Here is a 22,072-nt window from a genome sequence, read left to right as displayed (position 1 = left end):
TATACAAGCACTGTTTTCTACTTCAGAGTGCTTTCTATCTCACATTAACACACATTCACACTCTTGACAGTTGCATTGGAGAGCAACTTGGGGTTCAGTCTTGCCCAAGGATATCTTGGCATGCAGTCTGGAGCAGCCAGGAATCAAACCACCAACCTTCCAATTAGTAGATGATTTCCTTTATGTCCTGAGCCACAGCCACCCCACATACATGTATACGTCTGTTCTTTTAGCACGTCATCATTTCATCTCTCTGTGAAAAAAAAACAAAAAAAAAAACGTAATTTATCAATGGGTCTCCTTTTTTGTACTGGCCTTGGATAAAAGATTTATTGCTATATGAAATATTTCATTCACTGGTTTTCCTGGTCACAGTGACCTTGTTTATGTCACGATGAACTGTGAAGAAAAAAGCCAGTTATTTAAAAACTAAAAATCGTGTAATTTGATTAAGAATTTAAGTGATTATTGTTGTTTTGGGCATTTAATTAACAGAGGTCAGACTATAATAAACACAGGGGGAGGGCGATGAGCCCGACTGACAGCTGCGAACGGCCCATGACAAAGCGTGACGACATCCATGGCTGTACCAATTAGGTGCTCAATAGGCGGGTACTTAGTCCAAATTTTACGCGCCGCGCGGCGGGTCGAAACACCGAGAATGAATATCCCGGTCTCAACCGGTTTTAACCGGTCCGTGGTTGGAAGCGTGAGCTTAGAGGAAGAGCACATTTGCACGCACTAAAACATTCTTGCTTCCCAACAGTGTGTGCGAACAGAACCAGAAATAAAACGAGATTCTTTCACTTTGTGACCCGGAATACGACTACAAGTCTGACTCCGTGAAACTCTAGTGTTAGCTTAGCTTAATGTTACATTAGCCAGCGGACCTTAATCATTGACTTTTGCGTTAGCATGCTAAGTTGCTATTAGCCTGGACGGATGTAATTGCTATCTCATGAGTTATGCTTCAGAGTGGCTGAGGATAAGGAACATTGGGTAGGCTCTAATATATCGCTAGAAATCGATAACTTTCCAGCGTAACAGCATTTTAAAATTACGGCTGTTGGTGTAATCGAGGAAAGCTAATATTAGCTTTTGGCTAACGACTTTTAAGGGCAGCGTAACGTAAACGTGTGCCATGAGATAACGCTACATATTTGTTTACAGCGTATTCAGCGGATTGATATATCAGCCTTCAGCTACAACTAAAATTAAAACCATTACTAGTTTTCGACGAGCGGACACCACCTATCAGGTAAGTCGCACCTGATCACCACTTATTCAGGCTAACATTAGGGTTTAAAACTAACCACTGTGGGCGTTAACTACTGGCTACACAAAACCAAACGTGATATAAGTTACTGTACTCCGTGGACTGGTACCTTTAATTGCGCCCATAAATGGCAAGTGGAGCTGGGTTGAGTGCAGCTCTGTGTAATCAGTTTTCTAGGTGGCGGCGCTGTTGTGTGTCGCCAGTTTATGGCTTGTCATAACTACCACGAGGGCCTGGCAGAACCGGAGTAACCCGTTTTCGATTAAACATGAATATTTGTCTTCCAGAACATTGGTTTTCGATTCCAATATGTATTTAAGTTCCACTTGCCAAGTTTGTTTAATACTATTTGCAGTGTAAATTTTCAACACTTGAAGTTTTTAAGCACTTGTACTCCAGATTCCAGTGTATTTTTTTTCTGTGTTTAGTATTTCCTTTGTTACTAGTCCCAAGGGATGCTGTTGGGATTGAAGATTAAATCGTTTCTCTCTCTGTCAGAATCTCTATGCCAGCAGAAATGACAATGTTGGCAGATCACCCAGCCAGACAACTGCTGGACTTCAGCCAGAAATTGGACATAAACCTGTTGGACAATGTTGTCAACTCCATGTATCATGACATCGGTTCCCAGGTGTGTTTTGTACAGGTTTCATGTTCAAAGCACTGCTGCATGCTCATATTCAAGTCCCTCATGGGTTTTGGCAGTTGTCCTGACACAAATAAGACTGTGTCATTAGAATTTAAATGCATGTCAACTTAGATGAAGTATACTTTAAGATGATGTAAACCTTAAACAGATACTGTGTTACTCTGTTGTAGCAACGAGTGGCCCAGGAAGTGCTCACAAACTTGAAGGACCACCCTGATGCATGGACGAGGGTTGATACCATCCTGGAGTTCTCTCAGAACATGAAAACTAAGGTGAGCGTAGCAAGTGTGTATAGAGGAAAGGTATGGACCTTCAACAGCTACATTATTACATTGCTGAGGCCCAGTGTAATAATCACTTTATCCCCATCAGACTGAGGCTTTCAGGGAGGCGAGGTGTGAGAAATCACTATGCTTTAGCTCTAGTGTTTATTCTCCAGTTATTGGACACTCCCTTGCTGTCTTTAAATCAGCAGTTATCTACAGACTTACACGGTGTCTTTTTTTTTTTGGTTGCATCACAGATGTAATGGCTTTCCTGTGATGTTATCTTCGGTGGTCAGTGCTGTCAAAATGTTTATATTTTGGGCTTCCTATTGGCATTGCTGCTGTCTCCGTTTGTGCAAAAATAATGATTCAGACTGTGCTAACTATGCACACTTATTTGCCTTTGGTCTGAAGCACACACACAGCTGCTGTTGCTAGAGAGTTAAATGCTTAATTAGTAGGGCTCAAGCGGTGCAAATGTTGAATGTGTCCTTTTTTAACAGTATAGTTAATTACTTACAGTGCTGTTGATTCCATGAAAGGATAATGACTAAAGGTGCAGCTGAAGTCCACATTTCGTTTTTTTACTTGTCAAAACTGACCAAAGGTCATGGCAGATTATTGTTTATATTAAAAAAAAAAAGAGAGAGAGAGGGAGAGAGAGAGACACAGACACACAGGTTCAAACCGCTTGAATATCACACACTCCCAAGGGGGCAGACTAGCACGAGAGACATAAATAGTGGTGCATGTATTTCAGCAAACATCTTTTATGCCGTCTACATAACTACACATTACCAAATAACCAAATAAAATAATTAGGGTATGTTCTATAGAATGGACATTCACTGCACTGAACAAAAAAGGCTTCTTTCAATATATATCAGGAAATAATCAAACCATCAGGAGCGGGCGCTGCCTGAAGTTTTTCTCACTTGCTAATTCATGATTCAATCAGCACAATTAAAGTTCCGCTGTTGTGCCGTCAGTTGAGCAAAATCCAACTTTTCCCCAAACTGTGGGTGTAAATCACTGTGTTGCAGAGCTCCGTTGTGAATTCTCTGCAGTCGTTACCACGTGGTGGTTGTTGAAAACCAGCACGGGGAGGGGATAGACAAACTAACCACAACAGAGTGGCGACCCAAGAGGGGAAAAAAGTCCCAGCATTTCATTTGTGTCTATCGACTGGCACAGGTATACAAAACACCGGGACACGTTCACATGGTAACTAACACATAATGCCCCACACACAAGCATAAATGCTGGAAACGATGTCGGCAACTTGAACAAGTTACGTTGTAGGATTAACTGCAGAAATCTAAAGCAGGCTTTAGGCTACTGTTAGTTACAACGATTTTATTTCACCTATAAAAACATCCTGAAAGATTAACTCAGACTAAATAGGGTTTTAAAAAAAATCACCAAACATATGTTAAGGGTTAAGACTGTTTATCTAAAGTAGTTCAGCTGAGCCATCCCCTTCAGTTCACTTATTACAGTAGGCCAACTCTCACTCGCACCAGTAGCTGTGTATCTAAAGTTTGAAGCAGCCAGGGCTGCACCTCCACAGCGGATTTTTCTCCTTCCACAATCAAATATTAATTTGCACAATCGAATGTCTAATTATTTTGTCAATTCCATTACATAATTGAATTTAGAATATTCGTTGACAGCCCCAGTAATATCTATGTCTAAAGACCATGGGTCATCAATTTTGGGCTGCACAAAGCTGTCCACATGGGGTCACCGAGGAGACATGACAGTGCAAAGACTCTACTGAGGTTAGCTCTTGTTTTTGCTTGTTAAATCTTGATGAAAGGATTGCATATTTTCAGTGCTCTCAAACATCTCGTTTATTTCCTCTTTAGTATTATGCGCTGCAGATTCTGGAGTCAGTCATCAAAACACGCTGGAAGATTCTTCCCAGGAATCAGTGTGAAGGTAAAATCAATCTAATGACATTAATTAGGTTATCAGTGTGTTTTTCTTTCTCAGATGTGTTGTTCGTCTGGGAGGTGTTGTGTTTTCTGCAAATAAAGACACACTGCTGTGTTTTCAGGAATCAAGAAATATGTTGTTGGGTTAATTATCAAGACTTCGTCTGATGCTGCAAACATGGAGGTAAGGCATCTTGTATGATAGGGTGCACTTACAAAAGCCATGTCATTCTAATGGTCTCTGTGCTGCTTAACACTGATGTCACTGTTTTTATGTTTGTTTGCAGAAAGAGGGAGTATACATTTCAAAACTCAACATGATCCTTGTACAGGTAAATATGTGTTTGATTGTTTGATGTGAGGTACAGTAATAACATTTGACATGAAGCAGTGATGCTGATAAGCTTTTCATTTCTGGACTCTTAGATCCTGAAGCAGGAATGGCCCAAACACTGGCCCACCTTTATCAGTGATATTGTGGGTGCGAGTCGCACCAGTGAGAGCCTCTGTCAGAACAACATGATCATCCTCAAACTGCTCAGTGAGGAGGTTTTTGACTTCTCCAGTGGTCAGATGACCCAAGTGAAGGCCAAGCACCTCAAAGACAGGTAACTAATCAAATCTGATATACTGTATAACTTACGCTGAGCAAATAGTGGAAGTCCAGGCTTACATTTGAGCACTGCGTACTGAAAGAAGAAGAAAAACAGGTGATATTTGCCTTTCGGTGATGAGTTTAAAGTGCATTAATGGAAAAGCCAGCACTTCGGTTTCAGCCACAGTTAGAGATGTCAGATTTTGTTAATGTGGTGCATTCTCTTGACTTGCACTACATTTTTAATCAGCCGTACTGCAGGCCAAAGCATACAGGTTAGATTGTAGAATTCATATGGATTTTAGAGGAGTAACGGTTCACCGTGGTTAACCGATAACCACAGTGTAGAAGCCACGGTTAACCGAACTGTGACTGGATCGCTCTGTTATTGTACTGAAAATGAGAAGAAATAGAACTCAAATTTATTCGGATCTGTCTGTGTTTTAAAAGTAATGTCTGACTTTGTTTCTCTGAAAGGACTTTGACTGTACTTTTGCACTATGGAAATGCTGTCTTTTTGCACATTGTGCACAATAGGCATTTTATTTATAATTTTTCCTACAAAAGAAATAGATTTTCTGTGGTTTGAAAGGCTTTTGTGCAACTTTTTAACTCACCATCTCGTGTGCAGTTCCATAAATGTGATTTCCCATGTGGTTACTAATGTATGTTGTATATAATATAGTAAATTTAATTAAGGGTAATACAGTTTTACATGTTGTGGCCAAAACTGTAGTGTTGAGTGAGACTGTGTACTTTAAACAGAATTTAGTTTAGAAAGAGGCCATAATGATATGATTTATGTGACTAAAACAAATTACTTAGAATTTTTTATTCCTTGCAAACAACAGAAAATAACTTTTAATGAACATAAAAGCCACATTTGACTAGAAAACAAATTTGAATTTAAAAAAAATCCAAACTGATCAATTGATCAGTGTCTACTGCCTATCACCTGAGATGCCTAAAACACAATGTAACATTCCTCTATTATCTTTACATTTTTACGTGCTGCAGTTCCATAGTAACTAAAGAAATTGTTAAAAAGCTCAATCCACAAATACATGGAAATTAAAAAAAAAAAAAAATGTCATAGCTGTATCTCTCAAAATTGTAAATGAGAAAATTTCTTACAAGTGAGAAATTCATGTGGTCAACTCACAGTCAGACCGGTGATCATTTAGTTACCTGATCAGGTGTCACACACCAGCTAGACTCTTAAAATTGTTTGGGGAAACCAGTTAATGGGTGACACATTACATTTCTGCCCAGCTTTAGACATGAAAGTGACAACTACCGTATTTTTCGGACTATACGTCGCTCCGGAGTATAGGTCGCACCAGCCAAAAAATGCATAATAAAGAAGAAAAAAACATATATAGGTCGCACTGGACTATAAGTCGCACTTTTTTTGGGGGGGGGGGGGTGATAGAATCCGAGACCCAGAGCAGAAATTCCATCTTGAACGGCAATTTAAAATAATAATGGATTAAAGAACAGGACGAACACGGTTACACCTACGTTATGCTAACGTTGCACATTCAGCTACATGACGCACAACGAACACGTGTTCGGTATTGTTACGTTGTAAACACACTTCCAAAGTCGGCGATATTCACAACAAAGGTCGTCTTTATTAACAGAAAAACGGCTGCTGTAGGCCACAGCCACGCCAACCACAACTACAACAGCGGAACAGCAACACACACACAGGCAAGCTCTCGGTCTTTTTCTCTCTCCCCATGCTGCCTTCACGAACCTCCCGAACAGTCCGAAATCCCACAACATCAACACGCTCTCTAACTAAGAGAATCGCTACAGTATGTTAACGTAACATTAAGTTATTCAGATAGCCATAGCATAAAGAACATACTAACAAGTTAACCAAACCATCAATCCATTGAATTCTTCATCCTCGGTGTCACTTCTAAACAATTCCGTACACTCCGTAGACGAAGCGCCGCTTCCTCTTCTGTGTCGCGTTAGTCAGACTCGTCGTCAGCTGCAGTTCCAATTATTCCAGCCTTTCTGAATCCCAACAGGATGGTTTGTCACTGAAGCCCATGTTTTCTTGATCCATCCAATGACTTCCAGGAAAGTTGGGTGGCGCATTCTCCCAGTTGCCGTTAAGCTGTGCTCTCCATCCATCATCCACTGCGCCCACAGGTTACGCAAGACTGCCTTAAAGCTGCAGTTCACGGAGATGTCAAGTGGCTGGAGTATTTTGGTTCATGTGTTATAAATGTCACATATACGTCGCTCCGGAGTATAGGTCGCACCCCCAGCCAAACTATGAAAAAAAGTGCGACTTATACTCCGGAAAATACGGTACTTCTTTTTTTTTTTCCCTTTCTCCTGTCAGCATGTGCAACGAGTTCTCCCAAATATTCCAGCTGTGCCAGTTTGTAATGGTAAGCAAACAAATATCAGACTCTTGCTTTTTTTTTTTTTTTTTTTTTTTCGTGTTTTTAAACTTCAATACTTTAGATGGATGTTATCATTCTCCGTAGGAAAATTCCCAAAATGCCCCACTGGTCCACGCCACCCTGGAGACTCTCCTCCGCTTCTTGAATTGGATTCCTTTAGGTTACATCTTCGAGACAAAACTCATCAGCACACTGGTCTACAAGGTAAACCAGCTGACATTCATTCAGTGAATAAAAACTTGCAAAGGGACTGAAGTATGTTCATGGGTCTGTTTTTACTTTGCTAATGGCATGGTAGGTTCATGGTAAGGTCAGTTAGATGGATAACTGAGGTATCTAAGAACAAATGCTAGTAAAGTAAATCAGTTCAAAGTGATCCCGCCCACAATTAAATATTCCCAAAGGAAGAAATATTCTCCAAGTTTGACCTAATTATGGTTCAGCTTGCAGAAGTATAACGAGCAGAGGAATGATACTGCGGAAGTCCTGCCATTTATACAGAGCTGGTTGTGTCATCACTTTGGTCAGACAGCATTCACAGCTATTACATGCATATAAAGCAGTGGGTGCAAGATACTGATTATAAAATCAGCAAATTTATCTGACACATTGTGAGCCTGTGTCACTGTCAGAGTTGTTAACAGCCTGCAGTCAGGGCTGTTAACCAGCCAGCTTGACTTCATGTAAGAAATGTATTTCTTCACAAATTGTATGAGCAAGAAAAACAATACAAGTAGGACTATGAAACAGGCATCAGGCACTGACCTGATTTATTTTATTTTTTCTTTCAGTTCTTGAATGTGCCCATGTTTCGCAACGTGACCCTGAAATGTCTGACTGAGATCGCTGGTGTGAGCGTCAACCAGTATGAAGAGCAGTTCGTCAACCTCTTTACCCTCACCATGTGCCAGCTCAAACAGGTACGCACTCGCACCCAATTAGTTTGAGTGCTTCTTGTGTTAATTGCATTCAGTGTTACGACACGCTTACAAGTGCCTGCTGAGTTATTACACACAAAACACACTGTTCTGTAACCGTCTTCCTGCACACAAGGTCAGGAGCAGCACAGACTGTCAAATGTTTCTCTGTGAAAGATCTGACACACATTCAGTGTAAGGTTTTAGTCACAGTGAAACCAGCTCCTTTCACTGTGTTGTATATTTTGAATGCGCTGGCGCAGGTGTGGTCTCTTTGGTAGACTGTGGTTTGACAGAGTGCCTGAGGCTAAAGTGACAGGTTAATCCTTTCTAAGGGCATTGCATGAGCAAAGGCTTTTCTGAATGAAATGTGTAATAATCACAGCGCTGTAGAATACTATTATGGTGTCTGAAATATTGAGCAGACTTACAAACTGTGCTGTAGCAAGTCAGCAGAACTGATGTACAAAGATTGTGCTGCATTCTGTTTCACAGTAATGCTCTATTTTCTCTTCTGTTATAAATCAAGGATTTACTAACAGTTGCAGTGATGTTGTAGCTCATTTTCACTTTGTATATCTGTATGCACAAATAGTTCAAATGAACCCTAACAAACAATTAAACTCTTCTTTGATAAGTCAACATTTTCATCCACTCCAAAGAGTCTCTGTACTCACCATCAGCCTCTCCCTGCCTGCAGTTTCTCCTAATTTGACCAAGACTGTCTAATGATCCTGGTGCATAAGTTTTCTGTGGAGCTGTTACATGGCACCAAAACTTTTCCTGTGTGACATTTTAAAATGCAGTGCCTATAAGCTCAGGGTGTTTTTAATGACCAGAAAAGGTCAGACCACTAAAGTTATATTTAAAACTGTTCATTATGTTATATAATATTCATTCTAAACTTTAAAACGCATTAAAAAGTCACTCTCAGGGGCATTTTCATGTCATGTATTCATGTCTTATAGCATTTACCCAACAGGCAGTGTTTCTGTTATAGCTTGTGATCCTTTTTTTTTTTCTTCTAGTTTAGATGAAACTTTTATCTTGGGTGGTCTCATGAGTGTGTAAGACTAAACGTATTTACAGTAAATGTGGTGTCCTCAAACAAAACCCCAAATGGATGCAGTTAGGCCAAAAACAGGTACAATGAAATAAAGTTTGAGGGTAAATAAATAAATCTGCGGTTTTGAAGCAATGTTTTGTGCTCTGGTCAGATGCTGCCTTTGAACACAAACATCAGAGTGGCCTACGCCAACGGGAAGGATGACGAGCAGAACTTTATTCAGAACCTGAGCCTGTTCCTCTGCACCTTCCTCAAAGAACATGGCCAGCTGATTGAGAAAAGGCCCAACCTACGTGAGACACTCATGGAGGTAGGTGGACGACACAGAGCCACGTGGACAACAACGTTTTCACTGTTCATTGATTTTTGGTTCTATGTCACGAAGAAGGGGAACTCTCAGATTGTGACTTACAGTCACATTGTCTGTGTTGGCATCTTCTTTTGTATCAGGTGACTGCTTTTTTTCCCCCCTCCTCATCTCTGGTGTCCTGATTAGACCTTTGCAATGACATACATTTAGAAGCCGCTACAGTGGGAAGGACCACCTTTCCGTTTTCCACTTAAATGAGTTCACATGGTTAATTGTTCTGTGAAATGTGGAGGATGAGAGCAGCACAGGAACGAGCAACAATCTGTACAGCAATTTAACCATGAAAGACTGTTTGTTTGATTTCTGCTGTGGTTAGACCGAGAGCAACAGAGGAACCCAATCACTTCTGTGTTTGGAACTCTGTAGTCATTCTATGAACTATAAGACACCACAGGCGAGTGGACCAGGAAATGAAAAGGCTCCTTAAAGGCAAAAAGGGAGACTGTATTCAAATTATAAACAGTACCATTTTATTATTCTTATATGATATACTGTATTTATAATATAGTGTGTGAATATCCAGTGAAGGCTACTTAATTGTGTTTAAAACAATTGGGGCGTACTGTGTGAGATTTGGTCAAAAATAAGTGAAACAACCTGAGCTGCTCTGACTTTCTGCGATAAACATTTTTACAGATGCACCTGAGATCCTGTTGATCCCAGAAAATAGTTCTCGTCGCTTACTCTTTGATACACAATAAAAATGTATAAAACTACTGTTAAGTGTTTTATCAGTCAGTCTTTTCCTGTGAGCCTCTGAAGAAGCCAGAATATTTTCTTTGACAGTCGGTTTTTTGAGCTTCTCTGATTGGCTGATTCTTTATTTTCCGGTAGTAATGAGGTTGGATACAACATTTACCTGCAGAATTATATAATTTAGGATGATTTCGACATTCTCAAACATAATTCATGGAAACAAAATATTAGCCTATGTTCTGCCTGTTACTGTGTCACTTTAACCTAGCAGCATCTTTGAAGCAGTCAGTGGATCCCGACCAGAACAGCAATGAAATAATAATCCCTAAATTAAAAAGAAATAGCTTGAGTCACTGCCAGCCCTTCATTTTTGTCAAGTGACATTTAAAGTTGTCTGACCTCACTACGCTTTGTCCTGTCTGAAGGCCCTGCACTACATGCTGCTGGTGTCAGAGGTGGAGGAGACGGAGATCTTTAAGATCTGTCTGGAATACTGGAACCACCTGGCAGCTGAACTCTACAGGGAGAGTCCCTTCCCTACCTCCAGCACTCCACTGCTGTCTGATGTCCCACCACGCAGACACCTGTACCTACCTGTGCTCTCCCAGGTTAGATCATCATTATACATACGCATACACACAGATTGTATTCTCGAAATGTCAAACTCGAGGTGTTAGTTTCCCCACAGTGGATAAAAGAGCTGCACAATTTTGTCCCAAATCCAAAGCTTATGATTTTGTTGTTCAGCTTTACAATCATTTTGTTAATGAATAGTGATTCCTCCTTTTTAACTTGATGGCGTTAAATTCATGCAAACATGTTTAAAAAAAAAAAAAAAAAAAAAAAAAGTTTTCTTACACTGTTCTCAGAAAAACTCAATGAGTCCAGTTGGCTTAATCAGAGGGTGTTTGTACTCCTCATCTTTTTTTCAGGTGCGTTTGCTGATGGTGAGCCGTATGGCCAAACCAGAAGAAGTGCTTGTGGTGGAGAATGATCAGGGTGAAGTGGTCAGGGAGTTCATGAAGGACACCGACGCAATCAACCTTTACAAGAACATGAGAGAGACGCTTGGTAAGTTGGTACCAGTCACTGTGAATGCAGGGTTTTGCTTCAGGTCCTAACAGAGAAAACAGTCTTGAATTATACAGTTTATAGTTCAGTAGCACTTAGTAGTTAGTGGTCAGTAGCACTTACTGGCTACTGGTCATCTTGGCACTGTGTACTCATTAACCCACTGAACTCTTATTTGTGCACAGTGTATCTGACTCATCTGGACTATGCTGATACTGAGCGCATCATGACGGAGAAGCTTCACAACCAGGTGAACGGCACCGAGTGGTCGTGGAGAAACCTGAACATGCTGTGCTGGGCCATTGGCTCCATCAGTGGAGCAATGCACGAGGAGGATGAAAAGAGGTTCCTGGTGACCGTCATCAAGGTAAGACATACTGTGTCGTTTGTCATTAACACAGTATGGCTGTGTGACTGAAATATTTATTTAGATGACGTCCGCCTGTTTAACTCCAAACAACATTAAACTAACGTGTTAAATTCGCAGGACCTGCTTGGCTTGTGTGAGCAGAAAAGAGGCAAAGACAACAAGGCCATAATAGCGTCAAACATCATGTACATCGTGGGTCAGTATCCTCGCTTCTTGCGAGCCCACTGGAAGTTCCTCAAGACGGTTGTCAACAAGCTGTTTGAGTTCATGCATGGTGAGATATTTAATGCTGATTTCATGTACAGTTCTGATGCTTGGTGTAAAGAGAGTGTTAAAACAGATGTGAACACTTAGAGGTGATCTCTCTGAGATACCACTGTTACCTGAAATCTCATATGACAGCTGTCAGTCCATGAAGCTTATCATGATTTTGTTGGCTTATCCTCTTCTTCCTTGCACAGAGACTCACGATGGCGTGCAGGACATGGCATGTGACACCTTCATCAAGATAGCCCAGAAGTGTCGCCGACATTTTGTGCAGGTTCAAGTGGGAGAGGTGATGCCCTTCATAGACGAGATTCTGAACAACATCAACACCATCATTTGTGACTTGCAGCCTCAGCAGGTGAGCCCCGCCCAGTCTCTGCACTTATTCACATGGTTCAGCTGTGGAACAGTTTAAGTTTTGGATTCTCAGTGTCTGTCAAACTTTCAGGGGATGGAAATTGTGTTTTGCTGTAGAACTTTAGGTTTGCTATTTTTCCAAACCTGCATGTTGTCAAAGGTCTGTTAGACTCAAGCCCGGCCCCATCTTTGTGTACAGGTCCATACATTTTATGAGGCCGTGGGCTACATGATTGGAGCTCAGACAGATCAGGCTGTTCAAGAGCTTCTGATAGAGAAGTACATGCTGCTGCCTAATCAGGTGTGGGACAGCATCATCCAGCAGGCCACTAAGGTGAGGACATGTGACATGTTAGTGCTCTTACATTCTCAATAAGAAAGCCTGCAGCCCACTTCTGCCATTTTGGTGGTGTGTGCTAAATTTTTAACATGGACTTTGTGCTACAGAATGTGGACATCCTGAAGGATGCGGAGACGGTGCGTCAGCTGGGCAGCATCCTCAAGACGAACGTCAGAGCCTGTAAAGCTGTTGGTCATCCTTTTGTTGTCCAGCTGGGACGCATCTACCTGGATATGCTTAACGTCTATAAATGTCTAAGTGAAAACATCTCCTCAGCCGTCCAGAGCAATGGTGAGCTCCTGTCCTCTCCCTGAATTTGTTACCTCAACCAGAGTAATGTTTGAGCCTTATCAGTAAAAGGCAAGTAATCTGTTAGCTCACCCTATAAAAACATAAAGTAGCAAAGAAAAATTGGTATTCAGACACACAACATCACTGGTGTGACAACGTAACCAGCAAATCACGTTGATGATTTATCCTTTGAGACCAAAAAAATCAAAATAACGTGCAATGAAATCCTCGAATGTTTTACCTCTTTGTATGTGTTTCTTTGTCAGCCTCTTAGACTTGTTGGTGTTTCTCATTTGTACAGGTGAGATGGTGACAAAGCAGCCTCTGATTAGAAGTATGAGGACCGTAAAGAGAGAGACGCTAAAATTAATCTCCGGCTGGGTCAGTCGCTCCAACGACCCTCAGATGGTGAGCTTGGCCTTGTTTAGTTCCCTCCAGTCTGTTCTCTAATGAAAGAGATTCAAATCTGTGTTTATGGCCACTTCTGTTTTGAGCAGCTCCCTCTGCATTCATTCAGCAATGAAAAGACAAACGGTGCTGCTAACCAACTGAAAACTAATAACTGTTTTGGATGTATGCCCAGGTTTTTTTTTTTCCTCAGAAACAACAGTCATAATGTGTGTAATTAAAAGCTAAAATTAGAAAGTGTGACCAAAACATGTTCATTCAAAAGCACAACTACCAGTGTCCCTGGAACATGAGCGCTACGGTTACCTTGAAGCTACAGCGCACATTAAAATAAATGAGATTTCACACCATTTTTCTTGGCAGGATCTTTTTTGTTAACAAAATGTTTAACTATAGTATATCATGGTGAAGTCAAATGTAGCAAATCGTTGTAGAATTGTCAATTTCTATCTTCTGGTTATATATTTTTAGGCTCCGGTAGTTAATGATGTGCTATACTGAAAAACTATTTAAGATTTTCTAAACATTTATGTTAAACATAAATGTGTGCTGTTCCTGTGGTTCAGGTGGCAGAGAACTTTGTACCCCCCCTGCTGGAAGCTGTGCTCATAGACTACCAGAGGAACGTCCCGGCTGCCCGGGAGCCCGAGGTCCTCAGCACCATGGCAACCATTGTCAACAAGTTGGGAGTCCACATCACGGGAGAAATCCCCATGATCTTTGACGCTGTCTTCGAGTGCACTCTGAACATGATCAACAAGGTTTAACTGAGTTGATTTAACTGCACTGGATGGAATACAACAAAAAATTGAAAGTTGCAAAGTTGCTGATTTTTAGCCCATCCATGTTTTCCGTTTGTGCCATCAGGACTTTGAAGAATTCCCAGAACACAGAACCCATTTCTTCTACCTCCTTCAAGCTGCCACCTCCCAGTGCTTCCCAGCCTTCCTGTCCATCGCCCCGGCCCAGTTCAAACTGATCCTAGACTCAATCATCTGGGCATTCAAACATACGATGAGGAATGTGGCCGACACAGGTCTGAACTGAAAATACTCACCCTGTTAGAGCAAGTTAACACAACACAGGGAAAACCAAAAGTATCTACTGAACTGCTTTGGCAATAAAGAAGCCAGTTCATTATTACAGCACGTTTTTGTATATTCAGCCAGCTGAACTGTTCCACTCTTAAAGGGTTAATAAGAATAAAATAGAGCAATGAATAGCTTATTACCATCTAATTACTGAGTGTAGCTAGACAGAGTATATTCAAAAACTTTTTGAAGAAAGATGTACTTTTTTTGCACAGCTAAAAAAAGATTTTTGTAGTTACATTTTACCTCCAACAGTGTTTTAGCTTTAAGAACGGAGAGGTTTATGTGGCTCAAACCCAGGATTTATTTTAGGAACTAAATACAGAGTTGTGATTTAAAATCAAGTCTTCTAGGTTAAAAATATTAAAGTTTTAAGGCGACCTATCATGTGTTTCCTTATTTTCTGTTATACATATTATCACAACAATGGCTGTCCTTATTAAACATGGCCAAAGTTTCACATCATGAGGTCATTGTATGTACAGGTAAAAACCTGTGAACAAAAAGCTCAGACTTCTCTAAACACTGACATACTTTTTTGTTTTGTTCAGTTCCATTTTATTTATTTAGCACCAAATCACAAGAAACAGTCGTCTCACGGGGCTTGTTTTGGGTTGTTTTTTTTGTTTGTTTTTTCGGCTCTTGGCTCAAGGTAATGTCAGTGAGAGCAGATATCCCTAATGTGATCAGCTCTGGGACTGATTAGATGAGCCACCAGCTGTTCATTTGCAAGAGGCAGCCAATCAGTATAAAACTGGCTAAAAGAGAGAGGAGCTAAAATGAACAGTTTGAAAGGATGTACTGAGGATCAATACAAGATGAGTAAGAATAGGATAAGGATTTTTAACAGCTGAAAATATGATGCATGGTTAGTATTTTTACTCTAGTGGAGTGCAAGAATAAAAATATGGAGCTGGAAATAAACATAACAGGCCACATTAAAAGTAACGGACTCCAAAATAAATGATACACAAATTAGTACTGACATGCAGGAAATGAGTAATTTGTGGATGCCTGCATCAAGAAGTCCATGATATTCATCCTGCATTTGGCTCTTTAATTTGTGCTCTAGTTTTGCTTAAAATTGATGTGTACTCAGATGTAAGTAACCGGTGCAGATTGTTGTGAAATCTCTGCTGATCTAAAGAACATCGTCTCCTCTTTCGCAGGTCTGCAGATCCTCTACACTCTCCTGCAGAATGTGTCTGCAGAGGAAGCAGCAGCACAGAGCTTCTACCAGACCTACTTCTGTGACATCCTGCAGCACATCTTCTCTGTGGTCACTGATACATCTCACACTGCAGGTAAAGAGACTGTGAAGATGTATTGCCACACTCTTTATACACTGCTCAAAAAAAATAAAGGGAACACTCAAATAACACATCCTAGATCTGAATGAAATATTCTCATTGAATACTTTGTTCTGTACAAAGTTGAATGTGCTGACAACAAAAAAATCATCAATGGAAATCAAATTTATTAACCAATGGAGGCCTGGATTTGGAGTCACACACAAAATTAAAGTGGAAAAACACACTACAGGCTGATCCAACTTTGATGTAATGTCCTTAAAATAAGTCAAAATGAGGCTCAGTATTGTGTGTGGCCTCCACGTGCCTGTATGACCTCCCTGCAATGCCTGGGCATGCTCCTGATGAGGTGGCGGATGGTCTCCTGAGGGATCTCCTCCCAGACCTGGACTAAAGCATCCGCCAACTCCTGGACAGTCTGTGGTGCAACGTGATGTTGGTGGATGGAGCGAGACATGATGTCCCAGATGTGCTCAATCGGATTCAGTTCTGGGGAACGGGCGGGCCAGTCCATAGCTTCAATGCCTTCATCGTGCAGGAACTGCTGACACATTCCAACCACATGAGGTCTAGCATTGTCCTGCATTAAGAGGAACCCAGGGCCAACCGCACCAGCATATGGTCTCACAAGGGGTCTGAGGATCTCATCTCAGTACCTAATGGCAGTCATGCTACCTCTGGCGAGCACATGGAGGGCTGTGCGGCCCTCCAAAGAAATGCCACCCCCACAGCATTACTGACCCACTGCCAAACCGGTCATGCTGAAGGATGTTGCAGGCAGCAGATCGCTCTCCACGGCGTCTCCAGACTCTGTCACATGTCCTCAGTGTGATCCTGCTTTCATCTGTGAAGAGCACAGTGGCAAATTTGCCAATCCTGGTGTTCTCTGGCAAATGCCAAGCATCCTGTACGGTGTTGGGCTGTGAGCACCCCCATCTGTGGACGTCGGGCCCTCATACCATCTTCATGGAGTCGGTTTCTAACCATTTGTGCAGACACATGCACATTTGTGGCCTGCTGGAGGTCATTTTGCAGGGCTCTGGCAGTGCTCCTCCTGTTCCTCCTTGCACAGAGGCGCTGGTAGCGGTCCTGCTGCTGGGTTGTTGCCCTCCTATGGCCTCCTCCGCGTCTCCTGGTGTACTAGCCTGTCTCCTGGTAGTGCCTCCAGCCTCTGGACACTACGCTGACAGACACAGCAAACCTTCTTGCCACAGCTCGCATTGATGTGCCATCCTGGATGAGCTGCTCTACCTGAGCCACTTGTGTGGGTTGTAGAGTCCGTCTCATGCTACCACGAGTGTGAAAGCACCACCAACATTCAAAAGTGACCAAAACATCAGCCAGAAAGCATAGGTACTGAGAAGTGGTCTGTGGTCCCCACCTGCAGAACCACTCTTTTGAGTGTGTCTTGCTAATTGCCAATAATTTCCACCTGTTGTCTATTCCATTTGCACAACTGCATGTGAAATTGATTGCCAATCAGTGTTGCTTCCTAAGTGGACAGTTTGATTTCACAGAAGTTTGATTTACTTGGAGTTATATTGTGTTGTTTAAGTGTTCCCTTTATTTTTTTGAGCAGTGTAAATACTTACCAATTTGACCTTTTATGTAAATACAATAATGCCCATTTTTACTTTGTGGTCAGGAGCCAGTTTCATGAGCCACAGATAACAAAATAATCAACTTGTTTTTCTGCCCTGTCTCCAGGACTAACCATGCATGCTACCATCTTGGCCTACATGTTTAACCTGGTGGAAGAGGGAAAAGTAAGTGTTGCTCTGAGTGCTGCAAGCCCAGCCAACAATCAGGCACATGTTCAGGAGTACATCGCCAACCTGCTGAAGACAGCCTTCCCGCACCTGCAAGAGTAAGTCAGCAGAAGCTCAGTTGGATTGTGTGAGCTGTTTGTGTTTGGTTAATTTGGAGGTATTTACTGCCTTTTCTTAGAGTAAGAGTTACACAAACACACAAGAAAGCAGAAAAATAAGACATTTTCAACAAATGTTTGGTGTGCTTTTTAAAATTGGCTTGATTCAAACAATGTTTTTTACGGGGTTAGATGTTTGAGCAAAACATTTGGAAATCTCCAGGCCTCGATTATGAATTCCATTTAAATTCAATTAGACTTGAAGCAGCTTTAGTATATTGAATATGAGGACAAAAAAAAATATCTTGTAATTGTGCAGAATTGCAGCACATATTGTTTTGTATAAGTTCCACTTTCCAGTCCTGAGGGTCATTAAATGTTTTCTCTCCAGTGCCCAGGTGAAGGTGTTTGTAACGGGTCTGTTCAGCCTCAATCAGGATATCCCAGCCTTTAAGGAGCACCTAAGGGACTTCCTTGTGCAGATCAAGGTGAGAAAATGGCAAAAATCCTGGAGCTTAGAGACTGACCGAGAAAGGTTTAAGTGCCAAAAATATGAAGGCCTAAACCAAGGGTTCTTTAAGTGTTTAATGTGCATCGTGTATGAGCTACTTTCAGTAAAGAAAGGCTGTAGAAAAGGTGATCATATTGTTCTATTTGGCAACACAAAACAATTTCATCTGAGCCACTGAACAGTGATTCTTAGCTTGGATCCCACGTCAAGTAACTTGTGTATTAGCTCACATTTACATAAGCACAAACACATCATTCATCAATGAAAACATTGCAGACACTTGATTCTTATTGGAAACATTTAAAAGCTTTGGTGTGGAAGTTTTTAAGCAGCACAGCCAACTGGAGTTAAGGCCCCAAACCCTCTGCTCGTGTGGTCCTGCAGGAGTTTGCTGGTGAGGACACGTCAGACCTCTTCCTGGAGGAGAGAGAGGCGGCTCTACGCCAAGCTCATGAGGAGAAACACAAGCTCCAGATGTCTGTGCCCGGCATCCTCAACCCCCACGAGCTGCCGGAGGAGATGTGCGACTGAAGCGACCACAGCGTGTACAGACCAACTCCGAAGGGGGAAAGTTCAATAGGGAGCAAAGACATTTCCTGTTGTTTTCTTTCCAAGTGTGGTTGTGTGCAAGTGTGTTGAGAAGAGAATGGGGGGGTTCAGTGGAAGGACCCCAGCACTCGGTTGTACGTCGACCAAATCATTGTCAATATGTAAATGAGAATCACCCCTTATTACTACCCTCAACTCTGGCACAGATTCCACCCAACCACCAGCTTATTTTATATAAATTGTTAATGAAACATGCCATCTTTTGTTACTTTCTTGCTATCACAGCTTTATGTTTGGCCATGCATTCTTTTAAATCTGCATGAGGTAAGAAGTAATGGTTATTTTTACCCTTCTACATGCTTATTCCACCTTCCTTCCTACTTGTTAATATGTAATATATATATAATGTTGAAACACTTGCAATGGTTATGTGACAGATTGCTCCAGTTTTACAAGTGCCCCGTGCACTGTGCAGAACGAATGTGATGCTCAAGGGGTCCATTTGTACTCCTTTGCTTCCTGTGTTTGTTGTTTTGTTTTTTTCAGTGTGGTTATTGTTTTGTTTTTGTTTTTTTTTTTTTCTTTTGCTCTGGCTTTCTGATCAAGTCGGGGCTTCGGTTCCTCTGCTTTTGGATGAGTGTGTGCGTATCATCCTGTTTGTAAAGCTTAGTACTCTGAAAATATAAAGTTGGCTATTTTTACAAAACAGTCTGTATGACACTCTTCTTCCCTTAAGCCTAACCTCCATGACCTAAAGGGTTTAGATTAGCTCCAGGTGCTGCTGCTATGTCACATGACATGCAATTTTAAAATGAATAATCACAAGACTAAAAAAGCCACTGTGGTGCTGCTATGTATGGCCTTGCTTCCCTTACACCTGGCTTTCTGCACACAAAATATATTTACCTTTCTTCTCTCCATATCAGCCCACTCACTCCTTTTACCAATCATGGTTCCTAAATTTAGTCCTTACTCTCACCTCCACACTCCTGCATTTGCTTCTCTCTCACTACCTCCTAACGCTCCTTCTCCTTCCTATCCTGTACAAAGTCCTGTTTCACCACAACCAAAGCAGCCATTATATTTCTTCAGTGTGAAAGGGCAACTTCCTTTGGAGATTATCTAGGTATGCCCAAGTGGGAAGAGTCCCTGGATAAACTCAAAGTCCACCAGAGAAATTGTATATTTCATCTGGCCCAAGTTCTCAGGATCCACCAGGAGGAACTGAAAAGTGTTGCTGGGGTAAAGGACGTTTGCCTAGCCTTTTGCCACTGCAACCCAACTAAAGATAAGAGGAAGATAATGGATGGATGGATGTTTGAAACGTAGCATCAAGCAGCCCTCTTGCATTGTTCTGTTGGATGTAAAATAAATTATGCCTCACAAATATTCTACATTTTGACCCAAATGCCTCAAAATTATTAGACAGTCTCTTGTCTTACTTTTTCTTTATGCCTCTGCCTCCATCATCCTGGCATCATCTCTGTACAGATATTGTTTCTTGTAGATTCCATTTAGCAAAGCTACCAGTTAAGGACCTGTGAGATATTTGTTTCTGGAGATGCTGATGCAGTTGGGCCTACTGTTTCTCGTTCTGTTCAAAGTACTACTGTGTGAAGAGAGCAGTACAAAACTGTAGATGAAATCCTGTTTTTGGCCATGTCCTGTGTCGATTAGCTTTAATCTCTAAGAACAAGAATTCTCTTTTGAGTTTCAGAAGAAATTTATTTTGTCCACTTTGTTACTAAAATCAAACACACAAATCCTAAGTCTGCAGATGCTAATGGAATATATTTCTCATTTAAGCATCAGAACAGTTGTCATCTGTGAAAGATTTTTTCCAGTGATCAGTTAGCTTTTAACACGATAAACATAATGTGCCTTTGGAACACAGGAGTAATGGCTGCTGAACATGGGTCTCTGTACACCTACATATATATTCCATTACAAATCATGAATGATTGATGATTAATGATTCCATTAATCATTTACAAGAATTCTGATCCATTTACTGTCACTAAAAAGAAAACAAAAATAAATGTGCTTTTCCATCAAAAACAAGGACATTTCTAACTTACATAAGGGTGTGTGTTTGCCTAGGTTTTGAAGGTGATTTCATAAGCATACATTTAAGTATCAGTGCAGACCAACCTTTACTCTCAGACAATATTCTGAATACAGTGGTATACACACACATAGTGGAATAAATGCATAGAGCAGATGCAGACTGCCTAAACAAATGTGATGTTCTGCTCTTTGAACTGAATCAATTATTTAATTAAACTAAATTAACTAAACCTACTATGACTGAACTGTAACACAATGAATTACAAGGTATTTGATTTTTTTTAAAGTACGGCAGCAAATTGATAAATATTTTTCTCAAAATATTATAATACAGCAATACAAATTGTGCTTGTTTAAAAAAAATAAAAGCCTAAATATCCGTTTTTATGGAAATACGCGGTGTTTTCGCTCCATTTGCCCTTGAGATTGTGATTAGAGGTTGTGAATGTTACTTCATTTGAAAGTTATCGCGAGACAGCCGAAGAAAAACGAAGTGGTGGTAGAGAGAGGACGTAAAGTCCCGAACGATCTACATGCTGTGTCGTCCCCCCCTCCTTTTTCAACATGGCTGCTGTGTCTACTGTCTCAAGTATCGCACAGATTGGAGACTGACTCGATCTCTGCCTTGCAGTGCCTCTTAACTTTTGGTGTACATCAACTTCGTTTGGATGCTAATCCCGATCCACACTTCGCTGACTCCCCTGGTTTCATTCAGAGGAATAACCTTCACCAATTACTCTCTCCAGTGGGCCCTTTTACCCTCAAAACAACCAACTGCCAGCCAACAACAGTTTCCAGTGCAATGGTTTGAGTTGGTGTACTTAGTTTGCCTCTTCATGAACAATGTGTGAAAACTGCGCCGAGCTGGTGGAGGTTTTAAATGAAAGTAAGTAAACAAACTGTGTTATTTACGTAAAGCTGAACTAGCTGTTTGGTGTTAGCATCGCTGTCCACTGAAGCTTGATGGAAGCATGTTAGCTCGGTGGCTATCTAAATTAACTTTGTGTGCTCTCTTGGTTAGCTCTTCTTTCCATCAGGAGGTTGCAATCGTAGGACAGTAGAAACAATGACATTTCGGCTGCTTATTTTGCAGTCGGTGACAATAATGTTTTCATGAAAGACCGTGTCGCTTTGGTATGAATGCAAATGCCATTTTCTCTTTCAAATTGGCAGTCAGTTTTGGGCCCGTCAAACACTCCTCACAAAACTCTAGCTCCAAATATCTAATTAGTTCAGTCGATTTTCTATGTGACATTACAGCCTCGAGTTAAAATGCTTCACATCTTTTATACAGGGGGCACACGAGAGATTTTGAAAGATGTGGGTGTTGTTAAAAGGCGGTTGCACGGGTTTGGAAGTTAGCTAGTGTAGCTAG

General features: G+C 41.2%; 2 protein-coding genes across 5 annotated transcripts in view; both read left to right on the top strand.

The window, feature by feature from the left end:
• Nucleotides 1-647: 647 nt before the first annotated feature.
• On the top strand, nt 648-19,254 carry xpo1a (exportin 1 (CRM1 homolog, yeast) a). Its single transcript, XM_030735562.1, has 26 exons — nt 648-999; nt 1,171-1,258; nt 1,775-1,907; nt 2,096-2,197; nt 4,060-4,132; nt 4,251-4,312; nt 4,416-4,460; nt 4,555-4,736; nt 7,086-7,134; nt 7,234-7,353; nt 7,941-8,069; nt 9,284-9,442; nt 10,624-10,806; nt 11,131-11,269; nt 11,455-11,636; nt 11,757-11,913; nt 12,101-12,264; nt 12,463-12,597; nt 12,711-12,894; nt 13,196-13,302; nt 13,869-14,063; nt 14,170-14,338; nt 15,563-15,697; nt 17,411-17,570; nt 17,962-18,058; nt 18,466-19,254. Exons 3-26 carry the CDS (start codon nt 1,782-1,784, stop codon nt 18,610-18,612), a joined length of 3,201 nt encoding a protein of 1,066 aa, XP_030591422.1. The 5' UTR covers nt 648-999; nt 1,171-1,258; nt 1,775-1,781; the 3' UTR covers nt 18,613-19,254.
• Nucleotides 19,255-21,246: 1,992 nt separating this feature from the next.
• Nucleotides 21,247-22,072, top strand: part of usp34 (ubiquitin specific peptidase 34) — a 59,935-nt gene continuing 59,109 nt past the window's right edge. For 3 of the 4 annotated variants that reach the window (XM_030728665.1, XM_030728655.1, XM_030728636.1), the window contains exon 1: nt 21,247-21,583. In XM_030728665.1, coding sequence (XP_030584525.1) covers nt 21,541-21,583 — 43 coding nt within the window. In that variant the 5' untranslated portion in view covers nt 21,247-21,540. The remainder of the gene's footprint in view (nt 21,584-22,072) is intronic. The other variant, XM_030728646.1, reaches the window with a different exon arrangement.

This window comes from Archocentrus centrarchus, chromosome 1 (genome assembly GCF_007364275.1).
Source record: "Archocentrus centrarchus isolate MPI-CPG fArcCen1 chromosome 1, fArcCen1, whole genome shotgun sequence".
NCBI classification, from domain to species: Eukaryota; Metazoa; Chordata; class Actinopteri; order Cichliformes; family Cichlidae; genus Archocentrus; species Archocentrus centrarchus.
Note: the sequence above shows the minus strand (reverse complement) of the source record. Positions and strands in the feature narration are given on the sequence as shown.